Below are 16,588 nucleotides of genomic sequence, written 5' to 3'. Positions count from 1 at the left end.
ACTGCTCGCAATACCCAGGGGCTCCAGAGCAGGCAGCAAGCTTCAGAGGCGTTTCTGCTGGTCCTGTCCACCTCCCATAGTTATGGCCGGATGGGATACAAGAAGAGCTGGTCCTCCACCAGCCAGCATTCATGCTGAAGCTGTGACAAAGACACTTAAGGTACAACACAGGGATGAAAGGAAGCAGGAGAGTGGAACGCTACGTGGAGGAGGGAGACTCCAGGATGAAGTCTCTCATGAAGGAAGAAGCAGAACCACAGAAAGGACCAGTAGCATTGGCAACTTATTCTTCATTCACCCACTGAGAAACAGAAATAGGATCATTTTTGGATGTATTTCTTTTGGAAATGAGCCAAACTGGCAACTAGAATCAAAGTCTTCAAAAAGTCTATACAAAGATGTATCATACAAAATGTACAGGTAAATTCTCCAAAAAAAAAAAACCAAAACCAACCAAACAACCAAAAACCCAAAACCCAGACAGACAATACAACAAAGAGAGCAGAGATGGTGTGAAACCACAGCTTAACAGGTCCTGCCCCTGCTCCAGAGGGCAGGGACAGCATCTGGACAACACGCTCCAAACACAAAATACATTACATTATGTACAGGACCGTATAAAGATCAGCATCCCCTTTGGTCTAACCAGGAGCTCTCCAGCATGAAGTTGGGGCAGTTCAAACAATCTGCTCATGGAAGTGTTACATGCCGAGAGGGGAAAAAAGTCCAAGGGAATGAAATGGTCAACTCTAAACCATAACCAGGATACAGGCAGGCCACCAAGGCTACAGAGTCTAACAGTCAGTTCTGGCTAACAAGTGTGTGCTTTGCGGGCCACAGCACGTTACTCCATCTCCGTGAAGCGAGCAAACATGGCTTTCCGCACTGCATCTTTGTACGAATCTGCAGTGGAGACACCGTAGGAGCTGCCCTTGGCTCCCAAGCCAGCTCCTCTCATTCGTACTTGGGCCTGCAAGGGAAAAGACACATGCTTCAGCTCTGCAGTGAGGCCACACCACCACGCAGAACACCACAGGAAAAGTCATCAATCCAGCCAACTTCTCCAGCTCCCCTGGGGATCCCACACAGCTATAAATACTGATACCAGGAGATGAGACCGCACACAGCATCCCACACTTGCTGGCTCCACACCGCTCCAACCCCAGCCAAAATGGAACTGCACAGAATGTGGTTCCTAACAGAGTAACCCTAAGCAGCCAGACCCAAAGCCAGCAGCTGGGGGGAGGTAGGGCGGCCCACCCTGAGGTACGCAGCTCAAGGGCAGGCCCACTGCCACAGCACCCCAGGAGCAGATTTCTGAAGGGAGACGGAAGCAGAGCCCTGACTGTCCGAGTCCCAGCTCTGCCTCAGCTTTAGCATCTGATGGGACAAACAGGAGCAGGAGCGAGTATCAACAGAGGCAGCTTTGCTGTGGACAACCATTTTGTCCCTTGAGCAGCAAGTGCTTCTGGATTAAAAACAGGCACCAAATCTCATCAAAGCAGCATCCATCTCCACTTACCTCAATGGGTGCTGTGATGCCCTGACATTTTCTTCCCAAGCCTGAGCCTTCCCTCCAGCCCATGGCCTGCAGCATCTTGTTGCCGATGTTACTGTTGTCAAGGCCATCTTTGGTGGGCTGCTCGTAATTACTGCAGGAAGAAGAGAGGAGTTAACCACATTGCTCATCGTGCGTCAAAGCAATTACTGAGGAGCATTCAGATACATACACTGTGCCAGCATCGTACACCTTCTTGCGCTTTGGCTCAGGAGGCTCCGGGATGCCGTACTTCTCCCGCCTCTCTGCTGCTCTGTCTCTGTATTTCATCTGCATGAGGGAACCAGATTTAGTACTGATTTTTGAAAACACTTTTGCTCATCTTTGAGCTATGAGTAAGCTACATGCCTGCTATTACAGGTATCTGTCCGCTGCAAGCCTGCTAATACACAGCTTGACCAACACCACAGAAGAGAACCTCAAGCAAGTCCCTGGAGCACATGGGAACCTGCACTAGGGTAGGAAGAGTCTGGCCCCAACATCTGCTGGATTAGCCCTCGATTGGCCACTCAGAGGTTTCTGGTCCCACTCTGGCAACCCTGAGCTGGAGGTGAAATGGCCCTTCCCTGCTAAGAAGTAGTCGTGGGATATAGGACACTTCTCTCCATGCAACAGGACAACTCTGAACCTTGACCCAAGAAGGGGTTGGCTTACAAGGATTATCTCAAGTGACATGTGTCAGGATAAAGAGCTCAACATATCACCTGTGCAGGTTTTCCATTAGCTACTCATCCGCTCATCTCAGCACTGACCTCTCTCTCACGCAGCTCCAAGGCTTCAAGTTCCTGCTCTGAAAGCTTTGATCTCCTGTAGATATCCATGTTTTGCTGAAACAAGGAGATTCCTGTTAACAGCATGACACATGCAACAGCTCCTTTCACATAAGTAGCTGACTTTTGGGAGAGCAACAATCCAATGCAGTATGTTTGATTTAACAGGAACAGTTTTCCAAACTGTGACAGGTATTATAGCTTTGGTTTATACACTGAATTATGGCAACCAAGTACCCTCCCGACAGCGTAACGCAACTACCTTGTGCAAGTCAGACAGCTGCTGGTGCCGAATCAGAGCATCTTTATTTGGGAACTGCCTTCTACACAGCAGACAAGCCATCTTCTTCCAGTCAGTCAGCTTCTCTTCCTCATTCTCCATTCTTTCCAGTAAGTCCTCATCGTTATCACTATCGCCACTGTAGGCAGCCACAAGGCCACGCTAAGAAAGGAAGGACAGTGTTAAGTGGAACACGACAGCATCACCACAGTTTGGAGAGCCCAAAAAGGGAAAGTGGAGACTGTAGATGTGTTTGGTGTTGCACAGGAGGGGCATCACCCCCTCATTACTAAGGATGAAATGCAACTGAAAAGAACAATATACTACAGTGGCAGCCAGACTTACTTCCCACTAACCAAACAGTAATTTAAGTACCATGCTTTTGGAAACCTCAAAACCTCAACCGAGCTCTTAAGCAGAGAAAAGCTGTGATTTCTTCTAGCCTCATCTTACTGCACTTGTGTCAGACCACTGTAACCACCACAGCTTTTTACAGATGATGCTGTGGAAAGCAAGGATTTCCTAGAACTTCTAAAATGTTTTACCGGTAACCTTTGGGAATACCTCTGCCAGGTATCTCACACTCACCTTCAGTGGATTTTCATCATCCCCATTCTTCAACACCTCTGGCAAGATCTGCTGTCTCTCAGACAGAGCTCCCTGGATGAGACAACAATGCCATGAGCACCAAGCTCTCTGCCATACCACACCCCGCTCCATACTACTGCCAGCACTTTCACCTTCTTCTCAAAGAGGGCAAAGCCTGCATCTGCAGCCGCTGACTCTTTCCGCTCCTCCTCCCTGGTACTCAGTGGCTGGAAGCTATTCTTGAAGTTCTCTTTCTGCTTGTTCAAACTCTTTGCCCAGCGCTCCATGTCTTTAGCAATCTGAAATGCAGAGTGGTTTGCTCAGACAGCTCCCCTCACAGCTGTCAATCTTGCGTACAGTTTCCAGAACAAATCAACCCACTACCTTTTCTTTTTAAAATCACAGGACACTGGATGTAGTGCAGCTGTTTCCCTGTATACAGTGTTCAAAGATACCGCAGCTTGCTTCTTTTACTGTATGAACCCTTCTTATCGATCTAATCCTTGAAGTGATGGCTTAGTTATACTCCCACTGGTCCTGGCATGATTCCATATGCATTCCTCCTATGCAGAGCTTATTTCTGCACTGAAAACTTGCCAACTCCACCTCTCCACAGCCCTCTACAATACTTGCAGATTGCAGGCACACACCCCACCGAATAACCTAGGATTTCCTTTATCATGAAAAAGGAGAACCATTATGCCATTTCACAGAAGACTTTAGCCCAGTTACAATCCCATTTTGTCTTTTACCTGTTGAGCAGTTTTACTTTTAGGCTTCTCTTTCTTCTCCTTCACTTCTTTGGTGGTAGTTGTGGTAGCTGTTTGTTGGTACGTGACACCTTCTGCAGCAGGCATGTAGGTCTCTTTTTCGCCATCCCAGTAAAGGTACTGCTGGGTTAAGGCATTGTAGTAATACTGCCAAAGGAAGAGTCAAGACAGTTAAATGCTTCATACAAGCTAAACATCCAAGGAAGAACCAAAGCTGGCTGTTTGATTCATACTACTACATCAAATAGGAAGGTGTTCTGTAGAGTCCAAACAAGTTCTGCAGACTCCACAAAGGAGTCAAAAGGCATGACGTGGCTGAAGCGGCTGCCCCCAGACACAGGCCTTCTGCCCAACAGCACTACAGAAAGCCTTCTGCCTCTCTCAAGAGATGACCCACCAGAGCCCAGAACTAGGTGCACTTTGCATGCACCCGGCAGCAAAATAGCTCAGTTAGTGTTTGTGAAAAGAGCTAATCCTATGTGGGCCAAACTGTGAGGAAAATTAAGGGAAGGAGAGAAAAATGGAAGAGCTATACCAGAGGGAAGTCCCAGTCCTACACACACTGCTGAAAGTTATCTGTTACATTCAGTATTTTGTGCACCTCAAAGTTAATTTCACTTGTATGATGAGACAGGGAACTAATGGACTTCAACAGTTAAGACAGGTGGGAAGAACTTGTGTTTACCTGGGAATTAGGATCATAGTAGAGCCCTGTTACAGGATCATAATAATATCCTGAAGATTCATCATATTGGTAGGTGGAAGTGTCAGGGACAGCTGTAAAAAAATTAAAGTGTGGGATATGGTCGTTCCAGTCGAATTCAGACAGGTATCTTTCTGTATTTCAGTTAAAATTCTGAGTTTATTACCAGCCACAATGGCAGGCATGTCTGTAAAGAGCTCTTAATCACCCATGCAGAACACACTCCAGGGACAGCTTCACCACTGACATACGGCGGTAAGAGCACTCAGCCAAAGCCAAGTCTCTCTCTTACTATACAGTGACAGATACCTGTCCCCACCAGCAACGCCCAAATGCTTACCATACTTGGTTCCAGGGACTACGCCAGTCGGGGGAGCCGTTTGTGCCTGAGTGCTAGTGGTAGGTGGTGCTGATTGTGTCTGAAAAAAACCCCAAATCAGGAACCTCAATTAGAAAGTCTGTCACCAAGGTGCAAGAAAACAAGGACAGTGAGCTAAGGCATGAGCAGCCCACACCACACATACAACAGCTAGTTCCTCTTCATCAGTACACTTAGCACTCACCTTTAACCAACAAACTAAACAAGAAACTTTTCACAGAAAAGAATTGGCAGATGATTTATGACCATAAGCACTGTGAGCAACCCACGGACACTCAGCAGCTTTGCTGTACCACCCACTTTAAAGAGAGAAGGCAACAGCTAAACCAGATATCCCACATAACCCTGTGTTGAAAGCAAGGAGCAATTAGTGCTGTAATTACCGGAGAGTCAGGTGAGTTTGTCTGTTGATTATATAACTGAGGACTCTGGGACACGACTGCAGCTGTGGTGGTAGTGACTGGAGCTCCTGCCAACAGAGAGCGATAATGGATAAGCCAACTGATCTGTAGAACAGTATTTCATCCTAGTGCTAAAATTACTTTGTTTACAGTTTCAGCTCCCAATTCCAGCTCCAGCAGCCAAACAAGGCAGTAAACGTTCAAAAGGAGACAGATACACAGTGGGTATTTTCTAACCAGACAAGGAACAGTTTCCTTTTCAGGAGGAAATATTCTGCTCCCAAAGCCAGTGACTCGTGGCCTCCGAGAGCTGCTAGTGCTCAAGATTTGTCTAGAGCTGCTTACACAGTTCTCACGAGCTCAAGGCTTTTGTCAATAGGCTGGAGTGGAGGCTGCGCTCTCACCTCACCGACTAGAGAACCCGCTTGAACCAATCTGTTACGGTTCTCTAGCAACACATACTCATTCACACATCCTGAGAGCAAGAAGAGCCAAGTGTCCCTTTACACAGAAAAGTAACAAAGGCTACGGTAAAATACTGCTATTGCAACACTATGATTACAGACAAGAGCATCCCCACATGTCAGAAGTACTACCTGATATGGTAGCTGCATCTGTGTCCAATACTCCTCCTTGATTTTGGTAGTACTGCTGGTAATCCTGGGAGTACTGCAAATGGAGAAGAATGACAATGCAAGATGAGCAGATACCCAAATTACAACCACCTACTGGTTAAAGCATAACCACCACTACTAACCTGAGCATACTGTGTGTAGCCATCCTGTCCTGACTGGAGGTAACTGTAGTCAAGGGTGCTGCCTTCTCCAGTCTGTGGCTGAAATTCGAGCAGGTAATTTTTGTTAGAACAGATACGGTTACTGTATTTAGGGATTCTGACACTGTTTAGGCTCCAGCCCAACTGTCAGCTCACATCCGTCAAAGCAGCTTTGGTCAGTTCAAGCAAGCAAGTGGCCAAATGTGAAACTGTATGCTCTACATTTTCTTTTTCAGGAAAACACAACTATGAGCGCCAAACTCCAAATCGTACCTGAGTGGATGACCACTGAGCTGCAGCAATGGCTGTACTTGCCACAGAGAAAGCGCTGACTCTGTTACCGTCTGGGAGAAGCAAGTCTCTGTAACCACAAAAATCATGCATCTGAGTAAATACTGCTTTTTGCTGAAGTGTCTCCTTATGCAAGGGGGCAGAGTCTGCCCTTACACGTGGATTTCTTGGCAGTTACAAAACATTTTGATTATAATGAATGAGCCAAAGCACTGCTTGGCAAGTAAAGGAACTTGAGGTTCATTGTTGTACAGTCAATAACAAGTCACTAAGTCTCCAAGGAAACAAGCATGCTATGTACACAAGTAGTTATGATGTTATCTTCAGAGGACTGGAAATAGGGGTGGTAGGAAACACTGCTTTCACTCTCCCCACACACAGTAAAAAGCTGGATGTATGCAACGCAAGACACATAAGCAAAACTTCAGAGTGACAGTAATCTTAAAAAGCCTGGGTGACAACACATCTCCAATATAAACGGCAGGGGTAGGGGGGGTGTAAAAAATAAACTGTTACTGCAACTCACTTTCTGGCACTCTTTGCAAAGTCAACACCAATTGTTTTGCCATCAATTTTTAATGGTGGCTGAAGACTTTGTAAAATCTGCAGCAGTTGAGAAGCATCCTACAAGAAGAAACACTCATTATTATAGGCAGGTTACTGCAGATTCACAAGTTTCCAAAGCTTCACCTTTTCACATACAGCCGCTGAAAGCAGGTAGTGCTGTAAGAACACCTCCATCTTCTCATATTATACACATGTAGAAGAGCACAATGGGACCGATCACAGCCCACATGCCAACAGTGCATGCTTCCCTCCCCAGGTCACTGAAGATGTTTGCCCCAAATTACTCCAAAAGGGAGGCCAAGCAGGTATCGAGATCAGGCACCTGTTTTCAGGCAGCAACAACTGTTCCACTCTACCTACAGCAGGCCCAAACAGATCATGCTGCTGACTTGAGTTTGGTACGTAGAATCATTTAGGTTGGAAAAGACCTTTAAGATCAAGTCCAACTGTAAAGCTAGCACTGCCAAGTCCACCACTAAACCATGTCCCTAAGTGCTGTATCTACAGATCTTTTAAGGACCTCCAGGACAAAGATTTTACCATCCTTCAGGGACCCTATGCCAGTATCTGTCCTCCTTCACAGTTAAAGAGGTTTTCCTTGTACCTCACTGCAACTTTCCATGTTTCAACTTTATGCTATTTCCTACTGTCCTATCCCTGCATACCCTCAAGAAAAATGTGTCTCTGCTGTCCCTAGACCCTCCCTTTGGATGCTGCAGAGAGCAGCAATATCCCCCTCCTCCCCTTCCTTCTCAAGGTGGAAGGCCAATTCTGTGCACTCTGTCCCGTATTATATGCTCCAGACCTTAATTTCAGTTAACAAAATACTATCCCAGACCTTATTTTTGTGATCCAAGCATGAAACCAGCCTTTAATCCAGAATAGCTCTCTGCTACGAAAACAGCTTTCCTACATGCTCACAACATCCCCACCACCTTCTTTCCCAACTGCAGCTAAAGATGAAAAGCTCTGACACACCGAGTTTCAATTAACCTTTGGTGAACCAGAGCAGTCAGACAGCTCAAAAGCTCTAAATGCTTCAGCTAGAGAAGCACAGTTAACAAGCTGTTTCTCTCCCAACACATCAGTAAGGCCCTCACCATGGCAGAAGACAGCTGCACAAACGCAAAGCCTCTATTTTGCTGCGTCTGCTTGTCTTTGATTAGACGAATGTTATTGACTGCCAGAGATGCGTATGGAGACAAGGCAGTCATGATGGATTCCACTACTGTGTGAGGAGCAATGTTTCGGAGAATGATGGCTGAGGAGAAAAGAGAGTATGATATTAGCTGTGCATGTAACCGCTTTCTGGCGTAGTTCAGGTTCTTCAGCAGGTAGTCTGAGGTACAGGAAGGATTTCAGTCCCTGCGTTCATGTATAAAATTATAAAATAAATCAAAGATTACTTACTATCACAGTAATAATCCACAGACTGAACGGCTTCTGATGCTCCAGGTGGCACCTCCTGTTCTGAATCTTCGTAAGAAGAAGAAAATGTTTTAGTCACAATACGGCTCATTCTCTCAAACCGAGCATTTCACAAGCCAGCCTAGGACCTACAGTGAACTTTGTTTCCTACACAGGAGAGAAAGTTTTCCACAAAATCAAACACAGCCAAGAGATCAGTGTAACATACCAAATTTGTCCGCTCCACAGCGGAAGCATTTTAGCCTCCTTCTGAAGTTGTAAAGGCAGCACTATGAGGAATAAGAGAAGTCTAGTAAGAACTCGAGTGATTTGTTAAAATGGTTGCATTTGCTGTATAGCAACAAAAACTAGACTTTCACACAAAGTAACATAACAAAGCTAAACCCACCAGAACAATCAAGAACAGCAAAAGCCACCCTTGCCCATATCACTGCTCCTTTTCAGAATATTCCAACTATCTCTCCCTTAGTCCTCCTGAACTCTTATTTTAACTGTGAGGTCTTCAATTTACAATCCCAGGCATAGGAACTACTTAAAAAGCATGTTAAAATCAAACACAGGGTGGAAAACAGGTTACCCTTATGGGCAAGAAATGTAGCTAAAGCCTGACAAACAGCCTAGTCCTCATCTGACTAAATCACCTCCACTTGCTGTGTCAAACAAGGAGCACACAGCAGTCTATAGCAGACCAGCAGCAATTCAACAGTAAATCAGCCATCACCTCGCAACTTCTTACTCTAGCACACCTCACCACCCAATCTGTGTTCTGCAGCAACACCTCAGTGACTCCATCTATGTTGCCACCCGAGCTAAGAAACATTTTCATTCCTGCATTACTATTCCTATGCTTATCACACAGACCAGGAGCACAAGCAGGTTTGGATCACGTATCACTTTGTTCAAGCCAGAGCCACTGAAAAGCACAGAGGACTCCTGCCCATAGAAACACATGTGATACCTTGTTGCAAAGCCAGTCCTCAAATTTAGGCCTGGGGTTGCTGTAGTGCATCGCGATCTGCTTCCCTTGGATCACCAGCTTTTTCTGCAAAAAAAGTGGTTTCAATTATTCCTGTATCGAGGCACACATGTTCATTTTCCCATGGCAGAGCACCCTTCGGAGGAATCAGTGCTCCTGAATTAAATGGACAACATATGGGGAGGATGTGGAGGACAACCACCGCCACCTACACCCTGCCCATCCAATCCTGCAGAGAGGAGGACGAGGGCAGCAAGAGAATGGGATGTGGAGCAAAGATAAACGGAATCAGGGAGTGTTGAAAAAGCTGCCAAACACTAAACGCTGACATGGAACCAGAAAGTGTCTCGAAGGAGACAAAGTCCTAACCTGCTGCATTCAGGATTAACACGTTTTTAGGAGTCTCTTTGCCCCCACATTTCTATTCACTTCTGGTATAGTACTGAGCAACATTTTAAACATCCTCAGGTAATGGCTTCACTTCTTCCCCTACTCCAAATACCCCAGACCTTTTAAAAACCACATTTGGATTACTTTTCCAAGCACTTTCTTCACAAGTGTCCCTTTGAAAATACAGTAATTCCTCCCAAAGGGACCCTGCTTAGACTTCTTGGAGACCGGATTACAAGTGCCATCAACTGAAATGTAACTCAGAGTGGTTTCCTTTGACTAATGCATCAGTTCAATGGGAAGCCTGCACAAGAGGTTTGTGTTCTTCATTCAGGCAGGAGCTCTCCAAAATGAGTAACTAGACCGCAAGTGAAGCTTCTCCAAGGGTAGGAAAAGTTCATAATGCTTTCAGCATGTCCTCTCACTCCGACTTTAGAGGAGTTAGGAATTTACATCTAGTTAAGAAGCCTTGATTCTCAGCCTCACACTTTGCCAGGTGTGGCTATGCAGAATGCCCTTTCGCAATATGGCCATCAACATAGTTTAGTCAAACAGGTGAAGTCTGTCTGAGGAAGTACATCTGAGGAAGCGCGTATTAAGAGGCCAAACCCCAGACATTTTAACAAACTATTTTTATAGCAGATTGGCTTACTGCAGAGGTACCACAGAAGTGTCAGGACCGGTGGCTTTCCTTGATAACAGGGTCTGACATAGATCTAGCATGTAGCATGAATAAGGCTCTCACATTCTGCACAACTAAATAGGGCAAAGCCATTTCTCCTACCGGCAGGAGGGAGGGTTGGAGGGCCCAGCACTCATTGAATATGCACACATAGAAACAAAGCTGCTGGCATAGTTGCAATACATCATTCTTTCATCTAACAGTCAGCAACTGGGCTGCTGGGGACAGTCTACGTTTTCCCTACTACTAGGGTGGCTGGTTACTGGAGTGAATTTGAGTATGTTTCAATAAATTATGCATCAGTACAGCTTTGTATATATTAAAATTATCTCGTTTCTGAAAATATGCTCAGCGTTAATTTTTTGATCTAAATCTTTCCACTGCATTCATCAACCCTACTGAGCAGCATGTCAGGAAAACAGTATTTGAATACTGCTCTCTGGCTGGGGAAATCACCCACCGTACAGGACACATGAAACCCTATTCCAGCATAAGGCACACAACTTCCATCTGCTGGAACTAACTGCCTGTGAATCCCATTACTTCTTTATGCATAACGCCAACAGAGCAGATACCATTCCTCATACTGCCCAGGGACCTTCACATCAAATATTCAATTGTAAAAACAAACAAAGATTTGATATACTTTGCTCACTTTGAGAGTTTTTAAGTTCTATTGTGAAACAGACTATGAATATTCAAAAAGGAGCAAAAGCAAGTCAAACTGCAGTGCAACAGGGAAATCCCAGAAACTAGAGGACTCTCATTGCATTTTGGCCCTGCATTAAGTCATACTTCAAAAAAGCCAAAATACACAGCATAACGTATGAAAGAATTCACTGTCTATAAAATATAGTTGGAATAAACATGCTTTTCCTCTAGAAGAGCCAGTTCTTCCTCTTTAACTGGAAGAATGCACTATTGCCATGATCTGACACTTCTCTTTCAGGGTTAATATCAACGTAATGCACAGACCTGGTGCTTTCTCTGGCAACAGAGAAGAAATATCAGGAGGAAATAAGTTCAGATTTTCTAAAGACTACTTGCTAAAGCTTCATGAGCCAATTAAATTGAAACCAAGCCATTAAAACCATAGCACATTTTACCAGGGAGTGCTCAAAACAGCCAATTTTCTCTTCTAATTTTACCCAGTATTTTGTCCTGCTGTTACAAATTTTAATATATACAAAGCCTTTATTCTTTTAAATCATTGTTATGGAACAAACCACTCCTTCCACCTTTATTTTTTCCTTTTTTTTTTTTTTTTTTTTAAACTGTACAGACTTGTTCCATTTTCAGGAATATCTAGACTTGGTGAGTGAAGCAACCTGATTGGCTTCCATCCAGCTGGTAGCATCTTGAAAGTGATAAAACTCCACGAAGGCGAAACCACGGCTTACACCTAGAGACAGCATTCAGATATAGACGGGATACTTGTGTTAGTCAGTTCCTTTAAAACAGGTGAATCTCTCTCCAACTGCTTCATTACTTCATGACAAAGCAGCTTTACAAATGCGACGCCAACTGCTGGGATCTGCTTGTTATTTTGCCATGGCAAGGAACCAAGCTCCCTTAACTGGCTACATTTCACTCGATTTGAATCCATGTTTAAAGGTAACCATGCAACAGACTACATACTATTAAATGTGTTTATACTATCATTACTTACCAATACCTGTTAACAAAAACCCCTGCAGACAGACTTCTTTTTACATGTTGACCAGCTATCTAAGAGTCTTCCAAAAAGCCACATTCCTTAGCCATGGCAAACCTTTTATTTTTTTTTTATTTTTATTGCATGTGCTTGCAGTTTGGGGGCAATTCTGGATACTCTTTTGGGCTAGGGAAGAGGAAGTTGATGTCAAAAACTGGATTAAGAGCTCTCACCTGTCTTTCTTTTCATCAGCCTCACGTCTGCAGGCTGAGGACCTTCAAAGGACTCAATAAGCTCGCGAATCTGTGTGAGATTTTAATCAGACAGTTAAATTTTCACATCCTGGCAGACAGCTAGGACAGTCACAGAAGCAACCTACCTTACAGTACATGCAAGAGGCACATAGAATCATAACGTTGTCAAACTATCTCAGAGAAAAAGAAAACCTTTATGGAGAACTTAACAAGAGACTGATGAGCACCAGAGAATCCACACAGTTCTTTGCTACACTAAACCAAATGTTGCCTTCACCTGGCCACAGAATCATCCAGAATCTGAATCCCTATGGCACAACAAGACAAAAAAAAAACAAACCTGTGCTTGCTCCATAGTTTTTATACAGGACACTGTCAGCATCCCTCTCCCTGCTACCTAAAGGCCCCTGGCTCCCAGCACTGTATTGCAAGGCTCCGTGATACATACATTAAGGCTCACACTACAGTTCTCATCCTCTAACAGTTCCACTTCTAAAGGGAATCTGATGTAAAGCTGCCCATTTACATGCTGACTGGAACTGACACCTTCAGTGCAAGTAGCTTTTTTTTCATGAAAAAGTGGAAAAAAGCTGAAAAATATGTACATAATCAGAAGTCTTAAGGTAATGTTAAAAAAACAACTAGTAGTTCCAAGAGGCATCATCTACAGTCTAAAGTTGAGTTCAGAATTAAACTTCCCCTAAATTATGCTACAGTTCTTTGCAAAACTATAGAGCTACAACACTTAACACCTCAGAGACAAACTGTTCTGAAATGTTCTGTGTAATGTCTGACTGAGTTGCCTCATTTGGATGCATGAGCTTACACTAGTGACCACTTACAAAAATAGCAGACCAGCACATGATGACTTAAAAAGAAACCCACTCAGTATTAGGAGGGTAGTAAATAATCAGGAAAAGACAAAAAAATGTAATTCTGTTACAGAAATGGTGCACAGGGATTCTTCATGTTAGCAAAAAAATGCACTAAGATCTTTGAGGCAAAGGTGGAGTCTGCCTGAAAACAAACTGGAATAGTTCTGCTTTTACAGGGTTCCCACTACCCCTCAAGTAACAGCTGTGGGCCTGTATCTTGGTAATCAAAATAATCTAGCAAGGAAGAAAAAAAAAATTAAAAAAGAAAGCTCTAAGCCAATTACATTTAGTATCTTTCCATTAAAAAATGTTAGATAACCACATATCAAGCTCATCTGTACTTGCTCCGTCAGCTCCACAGCAGCCATTTTATGACTTCCACAGCTGTACCCACACAAAGCAGCTTTGTGCAGGGCCATACTCAGCTGAGGAGCTTGGTGGCTGTGTGTAACCCCACCAGTAAGAACTTCTGGCCTCAATAAAGACCCAGAAAAATTCAAGTAAGTACCTCCTCTCTGCCTCTCTCCTGGGGCAGGGAGGAGAAGGAAAAAAAAACCCAACCAAACAACAAAACATGCGTCTTTCCTCCTATACCAAAAAGCAGAAAAGCACAGGTAGTTTAAAATCCTGTCTTAACAAAAGCATCCAAACATGCACAAAAAAAGAAGACTATTTGCAAATTATTCTGTTTGAAAGAAACTGGTTAACATTCAACTGACCTCTGTTACTTAACAGCGACAGTTTAAAACCTTTTAGGATTCAAAATGGCAGTGCAACCAACACGTTGGAAAGCGAGCCACCATGATACAGCTTTCAACAAAATGGCAGCAGTGACTAACACACAGACCTGCTGACACAAAGCTGCAGACTTCCCAAGGTGCAAGAAAAGCAAAGCCCCTTTCTGGCTACTTACATCGTTCTCTGTAACCGTGATAGGAAGGCCACGTAACATGATGGTTTTGCTTTCTTTCTCATCGTTAATGTCATTCCTGTAGTCGTGCTCTCCATAGTCGCCATCGGAATGGTATCCATCTTCAGATTTGTCACTGTTCCTACGCTCCCGCTCCCTCTGAGAAGCCAGTGCCCAGAATTAACCAGCGCAATTTCTAGCAGCGTGCCCCCGCAACGCCGTAAAAACAAAGCACGACAAGACAAGACCACATACGACCACCTTTCTCAGGTTTGGTCCTGATGGCCTCAGGCAGAACACCAAGGTCAAACCCCCCCCCCCCCCAACTTCGCCATTAGCAAACCCCGGGGATGCCAACGCTGGCACTGGGGACCAGGCTGCCGGGCCCCAGGAGGGCTCGTAACGGGACCTGAGGCTGGGGCGAGCCCACCACCGCCTGCCCCGGCCCCTTCCCTCCCCCCACGGCGGCCGGAGCTGCTCCATGCTGCAGTGCGCAATGCTCCGGGCCCGGCTTGCCCGCCCCACTCACCTCAGGGCTATCGTAATCGCGGCTGTCGTAGTCTCTATCATAGTCTCGGCTGTCGCGACTGTCGTAGTCTCGGCAATCCCGGCTATCGTAGTCCCGGCAATCGTAGTCTCGGCTGTCACGGCTATCGTAGTCACGGCAATCACGGCTGTCGTAGTCTCGACAATCACGGCTGTCGCGACTGTCGTAGTCTCGGCAGACCCGGCTGTCGCGACTGTCGTAGTCTCGGCTGTCGTAGTCCCGGCAGTCTCGGCTATCGCGGCTGTCATAGTCTCGGCTGTCGTAGTCCCGGCTATCGTAGTCGCGGTAGTCATCGTACCGGTCACCGCGGCGCTCCTCACTGGACCTCTTATAATCAGAGTCCCTACGCCGGCTCCGGGATTCCCGCTCATCACGGTCCTCCCTCTCCACGATGGAACCGTAACGGCCGCTCCGCTCTGTCCTGCTCACGCTGCGGGGCACACCGGGCCGAACTCAGAACGAGAAGAACCTGCAACGAACTCCCACCATCGCCCACCCCACGGGGCCGCCCGCCCCCCCCCCCCCCTCCATCCCTTCCTCCCCTCTGTCTTCGCCCTCCCACCCAAGCTCACCGCTTGTCCGAGCCCATGACGCCGTCTACGATCCAAAAGCACGCAGCGAAGCGCTAACCGCCACCACGGGGCGACGAACACACCCGCGCAACCCCTCACTCCCTCGCCACAAAATGGCGCCGAGGTGACTGCCCGTCTTCTACCCAGAAGGCACAGCGGCCGCCGCCTGGAAGTTTCCAAGCGGCGCGCAGGCGCGGCGGCCGCCGCCATCCAGTGGCACGCCGGGAGCTGTAGTGCGGGCCGGGCCGGGGCCGGGGGCGGGCCGGTGGGCTGTGGTCTGCCTCCTTCCCTCCCTCCCCGTCTCCCCGGCGTCCTGCGGCCACAGGGGCGTCGGGCTGGAACGGGACATCAAAGATCATACAGCCCGACCCCCTGCCACGGGCAGGGACACCTTCCACTCGTCCAGGTTGCTCCAGGCCCCATCCAGCTGGGACACTGCCAGGAATGGGTCATCCACACATACTCTGGGCAACCTGTGCCGGTGTCTCACCACCCTCATCACAAGGCGTTTGTTCTTTATGTCTGACCTAAACCTGCCTGCTTTCAGTTTAAAATCATTGCCCCTTGACCTGTCACTGCAGGCCCTGGTGAAAGTCTCCATCTTTCTTATAAGCCCCCGTTAGACATAGAAAGGATGGAATAAGGTCTCCCTGGAGCCTTCTCCAGGCTGAACAATCCCAGCTCCTCCAGCCTGTCAGGATATTAAATAGTACTAGTCCCTGTATGGACCCCTGAGGGACCCCAAACATCACTGTTTTGCACGTGGACACTGAGCCACTGACTACAGAAGTGGTGAACTCTGGAGTGGGTGGTGGGTCCATAGAAGGGACCTTTTCCCTATGAATCAAGGCATGGACAAGCAAAGATGTAAAGAAAAGGGAGTCTTCAGGGAAACACATTCCCTTCCCCAGGCTCAACACCACTTCCTCTTCCTCCTTGTGGTCCCCACTCCCCGTGTTCTCATCACCTTCATTCAGTCCCTCTCCATCCCTTTGGTGATGCGGCATGCAGGGTGAGAGCCTCTGGCCTCCTCCTGCCACTCCTAACTTCTTACTCATCTTGCCCACCCCAGTGCAGGCTCCTCTGTGGGCTGCCATCCCTCTGGGGGAGTACCTGCCTCAGGAAAACTAAATAACTTCTTCTGCCCCTGAGGAAGGACACAGGACTGTACCCTCACCTGCACTGCCTGGGGCTGACGTGGCCAAGCCCAGGGGCTAC

General features: G+C 46.5%; 2 protein-coding genes across 2 annotated transcripts in view; one reads left to right on the top strand and one right to left on the bottom strand.

Moving 5' to 3' along the window:
• The window catches only part of PARP3 (poly(ADP-ribose) polymerase family member 3), a 112,426-nt gene that overhangs the window by 77,550 nt on the left and 18,288 nt on the right, over positions 1-16,588 (top strand). The gene's annotated exons all lie outside the window — the stretch shown is intronic.
• RBM5 (RNA binding motif protein 5) lies at positions 316-15,531 on the bottom strand. The gene is made up of 24 exons (XM_080384455.1): positions 15,371-15,531; positions 14,781-15,228; positions 14,255-14,410; positions 12,446-12,515; positions 11,887-11,960; positions 9,469-9,552; positions 8,719-8,779; positions 8,493-8,558; positions 8,183-8,343; positions 7,042-7,139; positions 6,498-6,585; positions 6,207-6,284; positions 6,046-6,118; positions 5,432-5,517; positions 5,010-5,088; positions 4,652-4,743; positions 3,949-4,113; positions 3,349-3,495; positions 3,197-3,268; positions 2,591-2,770; positions 2,311-2,385; positions 1,731-1,828; positions 1,523-1,652; positions 316-970 (listed from the first exon to the last, which is right to left on the bottom strand). The coding sequence occupies exons 1-24, from the start codon at positions 15,385-15,387 to the stop codon at positions 845-847; spliced, it is 2,724 nt and encodes a 907-aa protein (XP_080240581.1). The 5' UTR covers positions 15,388-15,531; the 3' UTR covers positions 316-844.

This window comes from Falco punctatus (assembly GCF_963210335.1).
Source record: "Falco punctatus genome assembly, chromosome: 4".
Classification (NCBI taxonomy): Eukaryota; Metazoa; Chordata; class Aves; order Falconiformes; family Falconidae; genus Falco; species Falco punctatus.
Note: the sequence above shows the minus strand (reverse complement) of the source record. Positions and strands in the feature narration are given on the sequence as shown.

Coding starts and splice junctions, on each gene's coding strand:
- RBM5 (XM_080384455.1), bottom strand. Junction 14,411..14,780: donor GCGATTACGATAGCCCTGAG/GTGAGTGGGGCG, acceptor CTGGCTTCTCAG/AGGGAGCGGGAGCGTAGGAA. Junction 8,559..8,718: donor CTGTGGAGCGGACAAATTTG/GTATGTTACACT, acceptor CTTCTTACGAAG/ATTCAGAACAGGAGGTGCCA.